This window comes from Cebidichthys violaceus, unplaced genomic scaffold, assembly GCF_023349555.1.
Source record: "Cebidichthys violaceus isolate CVI_PGR_0920_01 unplaced genomic scaffold, fCebVio1.0.p SCAF_5, whole genome shotgun sequence".
Classification (NCBI taxonomy): domain Eukaryota; kingdom Metazoa; phylum Chordata; class Actinopteri; order Perciformes; family Stichaeidae; genus Cebidichthys; species Cebidichthys violaceus.
The window spans coordinates 7,500,347-7,508,033 of NW_027176705.1; the positions used below are offsets into that span (position 1 = coordinate 7,500,347).

The 7,687-nt window shown below is 43.0% G+C and overlaps 1 protein-coding gene across 1 annotated transcript in view; it reads left to right on the forward strand.

The window, feature by feature from the left end:
- Positions 1-7,687, forward strand: part of hipk3b (homeodomain interacting protein kinase 3b) — a 33,367-nt gene that overhangs the window by 22,761 nt on the left and 2,919 nt on the right. Inside the window, exons 4-14 of the mRNA XM_068730370.1 lie at positions 1,600-1,719; positions 1,955-2,041; positions 2,516-2,700; positions 2,783-2,942; positions 4,512-4,635; positions 4,736-4,848; positions 5,035-5,159; positions 5,457-5,624; positions 5,718-6,047; positions 6,140-6,286; positions 6,380-6,648. Coding sequence (XP_068586471.1) covers positions 1,600-1,719; positions 1,955-2,041; positions 2,516-2,700; positions 2,783-2,942; positions 4,512-4,635; positions 4,736-4,848; positions 5,035-5,159; positions 5,457-5,624; positions 5,718-6,047; positions 6,140-6,286; positions 6,380-6,648 — 1,828 coding nt within the window. The remainder of the gene's footprint in view (positions 1-1,599; positions 1,720-1,954; positions 2,042-2,515; positions 2,701-2,782; positions 2,943-4,511; positions 4,636-4,735; positions 4,849-5,034; positions 5,160-5,456; positions 5,625-5,717; positions 6,048-6,139; positions 6,287-6,379; positions 6,649-7,687) is intronic.

Genomic DNA, 7,687 nt, shown 5'->3' on the forward strand with positions numbered 1-7,687 from the left:
ACATAAGCTGCCTGTGCTTCCTGTCTGCTCAGGCCCAGGCTCGCTAGATAGTTGTTTTGTGGAGCTGTAGCTTTGCACCAGTGATCTCACTGGTTTGTGAGATCTCTGCAGAGACGCGCCTTTCAGGAAAAATAAGGGTTTTCCCGTCACAAGAATTTTCCCACACACACTCACACACACCGGCTGTGTTGTTTTTCAGAGCGACAGCAACATCATAAATGTTATGCACATAAAATGCATATGTGTATACGTGTATATAATGTACAGCATAATAATAATAATACAGCAACTAAAGCTATATTAAATTAAGGGAATTTAGTACTTTCAGGGTGAAGTTTGTTGGCATAAACTTTCAGTAATCCACGACTGTTATGAATAGTTAATGCAAAAGACAAAAAATGGGGGTAAAAAAGGAGATAGTTTTTATTTGACGTAAATCTGCATGTACATAAGGATATGATTGAAGGAAAGCGCAAATCCAAAAGGGAGAAATGGACAGTGACACAATGTGTTTTATTATACTTGGATTTCAGTACGCCTTGAGATAAGCGAGCAGATCTCCACTATCCCATCTAAATGTCTCAGCAGATGAAATTGCATTCATCACGCAAGCTGTCAGAATCCCAATGAATGCATCGCTTGATAGGTCCCACCCACACAAACAAGAGACACATTGCAGTATTTGCGCCTCAGCAACAGACTGATCTAAGCCCACTGCTTAAGCACCACATTGGCCAGGAGGAGCATGTTGAAGATCAACACATGAGTAGCTTCCAACAAAAACATAGAACTTCATAGTTAAGCAAAGGGGTGAGGACGTGTGTGTCTGCCTTACTTCTAGGTTTGTGTATTTCAAATAGAAAGGGAGAGATAGCACTTATTAGTTTAATCTATTATCTGCTTTATTTGAACTTGTCCAGTGTCTCCAAATGTGTGGCTCTTTGCTTCTGAGTAGCGCTGAATCTCTAATGGTTGTTGTCCTTTACACTTGGTTGTGATTGACGTCAACCAGGCTTTTCACTGGTCTTGTCTCATAAACCTGTATGCCCCTTAGCGTCTGAATGACGAGCCTCATTGCCCTGCAAAGCATTTGGCATTGACACTGTAAGAACCTTGTTATCAAAGTTTACACGAAGAGACCCTGACACCTTTTCAGAGATCATAAACACGAGCTACACTCCGTACAGGGGGTCTTATTTGGGTTTAGCCATTTGTCAGGAATGTGTCATCTCCAAGGTCTCTGCAGCTGTCGCTATTACGTGCGCGTCCACACTCGGCACCTTTAACTCTGAGTGACTCCATGTAGCGTGACGTCACTGTGCGTTGACGCTGTGAATCATCAGTACATACGGTGTCAGTATAAAGCGCTCCGATGACGTGTTGTTTTCGGAGAGTGTGTGTTGATATGATAGAGAAATTTACAGTGAAAAAACAATATTCATTGTTGAAGTGAGGTGTTTTGAATAAATGTTGACAATGTAATATAAATTATTATTACAGAGATTTTTTATTTCTCCTTTAAAACCAATAAAAATTGCCATTTTCTTCTATTCATATTCTTTTTTTTTTCTTTCTTGCTTCCCTCCTTATGTCCAACAGGTTCGCTACATTTCTCAGACACAAGGTGTGCCGGGGGAACATTTATTGAATTCGGGGACAAAGACGGCACGGTTCTTTTGCAAAGAGTCCGACTCCCCTTATGCAGCATGGAGACTAAAGGTGAGGAGTATTAACACACCTGCAACAAATATGGCTTGATTTGCTTCACTATGAGCCTGTCGTTAATATCATATGTCAGCTTGAAGTCAGTCGGTAAACAATTTTTCCAGAAACAAATTTAAACATAACCGTTAAGATAAAGTCTTATCAAAGATTAAGCTTCACTTAGTTTACTGGGAATCAGCTTATGGTTCTAAGTCACGGAAATACCCATTAACGTTTTCTTTTTCTGTAGTCAACAGATGAGCATGAGACGGAGACGGGAATGAAATCAAAGGAAGCCAGGAAGTACATCTTCAGCTGTTTGGATGACATAGCGCACGTATGTTCAGCTGCTCGGACCACAATGTACCTAACGGGACTTCAGAGGAAGTTCAACATCAAATGTTTAGAGGATGTAGGCTACTAGGTGTTTACCAGAGGAAGTACACCCGCAACTGTATGAACAGAATACACACCTCTTATATATTGGAAAGAAAAGATAACTTCCCTTCAGTTAAATGCTAAAACTAAATTTAAAAGTGAAAGTTCAGGTTTCATTATTATTCTGTTAAAACAAACCACGGGTGGAAATTCCCCAGGCAATTACGTAAGTCAGAGGAGATTCTTGAGAATTCATGTTCATGACTGAATTGTTTGTCATTCTCAGGAAATTGGTATCATATCAAAACATGTTTTGATTCATCATAGACAGAGCTTAGTGTAATGTAATTTCCCCGTTTCTTCTAATATGTAATTCTGTTGATGAGCAGTTATTTTGATCTGTGGTTTCAGCAGCAGAATGTTTGTATTCCAGGTGAACTTGGTGATGAATCTGGAAGGTAGTGACTTGTTGGCGGAGAAGGCGGACCGCCGGGAGTTTGTGGGCCTGCTGAAGAAGATGCTGTTGATCGATGCAGAGGAGAGGATCAGCCCCGCCGAGGCTCTGTGCCAGCCCTTTGTGACGATGCAACACCTGCTCGACTTCCCCCACAGTAACCAGTGAGTCCCCTTTGCCTCAGATCTTCAGACATGTTGTCAGTTTGACCTTCCACAACTTGAACTGTAACTCCTCTGCCTGTAGTGTGAAGTCATGTTTCCACATTATGGACGTTTGCTGGACACGTCCCAGTGCATATGAGGCGGCCAACAGAAACAAAGGGCCTTTCATCAGAACTGTAACCGCAACAGCTGCTGCCTCTGTCAACCACCCGTTCAGCAAGATTACCGGTGTTCACCCTCAAGTAAGTTAATAAAGATGTGTTTGCATCATGATCTGCCATTTCTGTGAATGTGTGGTTGGGGATGTAATTTACACGTAACCACATTAATCTTTAAATCAGGGAATTAAAACATGTCGAAACTAGAAGGTCACTCTGAGAGCGCGGACCTCTGCCAGAGCCAGTCCGCTCCTATTTATGTACAATCTTCTTGTTTCCTAAAATATGACAATATCCGACTGATGGATCACAGATGGTGTGGGTCATTGACACGCGATGTGTTGTTCTGTTAATCTGCTCCTGTGAAGACTGATCATGGAGACAATTTCCTCGCCTTTTATTGTGTTCGTGTACACCGACTCGCTCGTCTTATTGCGTCCTAACACTGCTGTCATGGCAACAAAATCACGTCATGTTTCGGAGGTCATGGCAACGGTGCAAATCAGCGTTGTTGCTGAGGGAAAAAAAAAAGGAGCTGACCCTCTTTTGGCTCTGGATCTTTATAATGCAAAACATCTTAAAGTCTACTCAAAAGCCACCATTCTGAGGATTAAACGTCTATACGTGTAAATGTGTATGTTTGTGTATGTGTATGTGTATGTATGTGTGTGTGTGTATATATATATATATATATATATATATATATATATATATATATATATATATATATATAAAATGGTGACTACACATGTGTTTCATTAGTACAGACATAAGAATAATATTACTTGTAATTACTTGTAACAATAAAACTGCTCGGCTATAATTTCTGTTTCCATGGAGCAGCACAGTAAATGGTAAATCTTTCTTCTTCAGGGGAATTTAACAAGAAAATGTGGAGGCTTTTTTTTTAGTATTATCCTCTGAAAGGCTGCTTTGTTTTTGCTATCATGTATACGGGGGTTGGGCTACGTTCAGAAGCTGCAGCAGAACAATATAGGCCTAGTTCCCGTTATTCAATAAATGTAATTATAGCCAGGCACGAGAGCAGTAATGAGGCATATGCTTAGGTTCTTTGTTTAGCCCTCAGGCCTGTCTCAGAGAGTAAGTTCAACGTTGTCTAACGCCTTTTTAGTTATCCAACTTTAAAAGAAAATCTAACCTTGTGGGCCTGGATGAATTGGTTCAGTTTATGAGCATGTTCATATGAACAGGTTTCCATTATCATATGCAATATAAACGGATCACAAGCAGCATTTTAAGAGATGAACCTATTGAGACCTATTAAATAATTTGCCTTTGCCTAATGGAATCCTTAAAGCAGCTTATTAGTAAGAAAGTGGGCCTTTGGATACTTTTTGACTCGGTACCTTGAACTTCCTCTGGAGAAGATCAGCCATGTGTTAGAGGTTACGATGGTGATGAAAGTTTGTCACCGTCTTTTGACTGAAAAGACAGTGTTCTGCGTAAAGGTAACTGACTAACCCACTAATATCTGTGCTAGACAGGTCCCTGGGCTCTGTCCGGGTAAAACACAGACAACTCTTGACAGAGATGTCGCCATCTACTGGCTTTTTGATGCTATTGTTGATCATTGTCGTTCCTCAGAAAAGTCCAGTCATATCCCTCCTTCTTTTTTTTTTTTCTTTTTTTTAGGGATTAGCCCCATCAGCCCAATCAGTGATGCACCCTGGTATACCATTGCAGACAGGAAGTGGGCAGTTTGGATGCAGCGATTCATTTCAGCAGGCACTCATTCTATGTCCCCCAACCATTCAAGGTAGGAGGTGTAAATCCTTATTTCACTTGTTTATTATTGTTAGTGGCAATTAGACTAAAATATTTTAAAGTCAACCATCTCCTGTCCATTGTCCCTGCAGGGATCCCCCCCAACACAGCTAAACCAGCAGGCTACTCTGTTCGAATGGAGGGCTCTGTGCCTCTGGTCACTCAAGCACCTCCCATACAAATCAGACCTGGAGTCATCACACAGGTAAGGAATGATGGTAATGAAGCTCAAAGAACATAGGATGAGATGGAGAGGCAGCTTGGGCTCATTAGTAAATGTAGATCAGGGTAATTTATTTGTGAGAATGAAGTTTATATTTTGTCCCTGATGGCAAGCTGATAAAAGCATCACCGATTGAAAGATTAGCGTTGCTTCTCTGAATTTCAACAGGCCTGGTCCAACCGTGCACAGCAGATCTTGGTGCCCACTTGGCAGCAGGTGACATCAGTGCCTCCACCACCAACCACTTTGGCATCTGACACTGTGGCCGGCTCACAAAGATTGGGTGACTGGGGGTAAGTAATTTGTTTCTATCTTTTTGATACATTATCCCTGTCCATTCTTGATATGTTCTATATAGTTCCAATATGTAGTATTATCTAAAGAAATATGTATTAGTGCTTTATTACCTTGAGTTGTAATGTACACCCTTATGGCTGTACTGCTCCGATACAGCACGCTTTGCTCCCCTGAATAATAATGATCGTCACTAGTCCCAAAAGGACGTGTATGACTCAGCGGAGACTATTTTGTTAGTAATGGTGCTAAAATGCTTTTGGCTCAATTTGCAATGTTCTGTTTCCTTAATGTAGGAAAGTGCGTCCCCATGGTAACCATTACAGCTCCATGATTGCACACTCTCAGCCATTCTTAACCAACCAAATGACCATGTCCACCCACCAGCCAATCAACATAGGCATTGCACATGTGGTGTGGCCACAGCCGGCTGCCAACAAGAGAGCCAAGCCTTGCATGAACAGGTATGGGATGCAAGTGTTGCAACTAGAATGCACAGACGTGCACTTAAAAAAGGGGTTCTTTCATTCTGAAAGTGACTTGTCTTCCTTCAATAGGGGCAGCAACTTCTCCCAAAACACAAACGTCCAAAATATAGCATGCCAGTCCCCAAAGATGGCCGATACGGCAAAGAATGTGCAGCAGGTAGAAGCCAGATTCCCAGAAGAAGGGCGTACTGTCGGAGAGGAGCAAGGAACCGAGCGGGTGGAGGTGGAGGTGGAGGAGGAGAACTGCTGTAAAGAGGAGCCAGACTGTGAGGAGCTTTTGGTTTCGCAGGAGCAGCAGCGGCAGGCCATGGTGATCTCTGACTTAGCTAGCCCGACAGTTAGCGTCATCAGTATCAGCAGCGATGAAGAGGAGAGCGCACAAAGACACTCGATGTCGGAGTGAGTGCTCACCATCAGGTTCCTTCTCAACAATATTTCAAATTTTTCTTTTCTACAAATGTCTTATTTGATTTGACTCTCTCTGCACACAGGTGTAAAGATAGTGCAGCTTGTGATGCGTGTCAGAGCACCGTCAGTATGGAGAGAGTCTGCTCCCTGAGCAGTCCAGACAGCACGCTAAGCACCAGCTCCTCAGCCTCGGCCCAGTCCAGCACTTCACCCTGCAAACACCCCAACAGGTACTCTCAAAACAACCCATTCAAACAACTCATACAGATGTTCATCCTGGTTCTACTTTATAACTTCCCTCCTCATTGGTTCCCCTCCTGCAGTATGTCAGACGACGAGCAGGAGAGTGGCTGTGACACGGTGGACAGCTCGCCCACCTCGGATGCCTCAGACGGCCATAGCAACAGTCCCTTCGCACGACAACGCTTCATTACAGACGGCAACCAGAACCGCGAGCCGCGTGTTGCTTGTGTTGCCCCGGAGACCGAGCCCAGCAAGCCCACAGTTCGTACCGTCGTGGTGCCGCCGATGAGAGCGCACAACAACAACAACAACAACTACCCGGCTGTCAGTGAAACGTATGGCAACACAGGTAATAACTGGACATATGCAGCATCGTTAACACAAATATACATTCAGTGTGTTGCGTATTTAAGGCCGACCTAAACATGTATATTAGGAATCTGAAATTCGTGCTTTGTTGTAGCTGAAAGTGACCAGTGTATTAAACCCAGGTTATCTCTAAATGATCATATGAATAAGGCAGGCGACAGGGACACCATTTCTTCTGCACACTCGGTTGCTTTGTGTCTGCTCTAGCATGAGTAGGTCGCAGTAGCTCAAAGATCCAGTCACCACTGCTGCTGTCTGCTCCACAGGTCACATGGTCTGGGATTACGCTGTCTTTGTAGACCACAGAGGTTCTCACAGGTGATTATGGGTGACCTGCCCTAAAGTATCTGCTCTGAACTCTGGAGTGGATATTTGTTTGCCTCCTTATTCTGGCTCCAGACTGACTCTGAGTGCCCCCCTGTACCTGTGTGGTTGTGCACTTTTTAAAGCTACATAAGACATGCGTAATTGCCCCATAATGCGTAATTGCCCCACAATGTGTAATGTCTTGAATGAAATATTAAAAAAATGGATGATAAGCTGAGAACATGAACATATCTGGTTGTCATAAACAGATAAATGCTTGATAAATGTTTCTCTCTGGAGTTACGCATGCCTGTATGTAAGCTTTATTAACAGCTGTGGTCTCAGCACCTGAGTGCATTTGAAAGCTACCTCTTTATAGGTATTTTAAAGTGGAGGGTTCAACTGTAAATCCTCAGATCATGCAGAGTCATATTGCTTTTCATGTCAAAGGACCCCCCCCCCCACTATTGCAACTAAAGCCCCACATAAAAGGGCACAGTTTGCTATTCTAGGTGTATTTATAGCTGACGGTCTGACCCCACTGTAAGCTCTATGAACAAGCTTAGTTAGCAACTCCTCCCCCAGATCTCCCCCAAACACAGCTATTTATAATCACCTAGCTCATATTAAGAAGACAGATGTCGCTGTGTTTAAAGGTTTGGACGTGATCAAACACGGCTGAAATCACTGATAAGCCTACAAAGCCTCCTGTA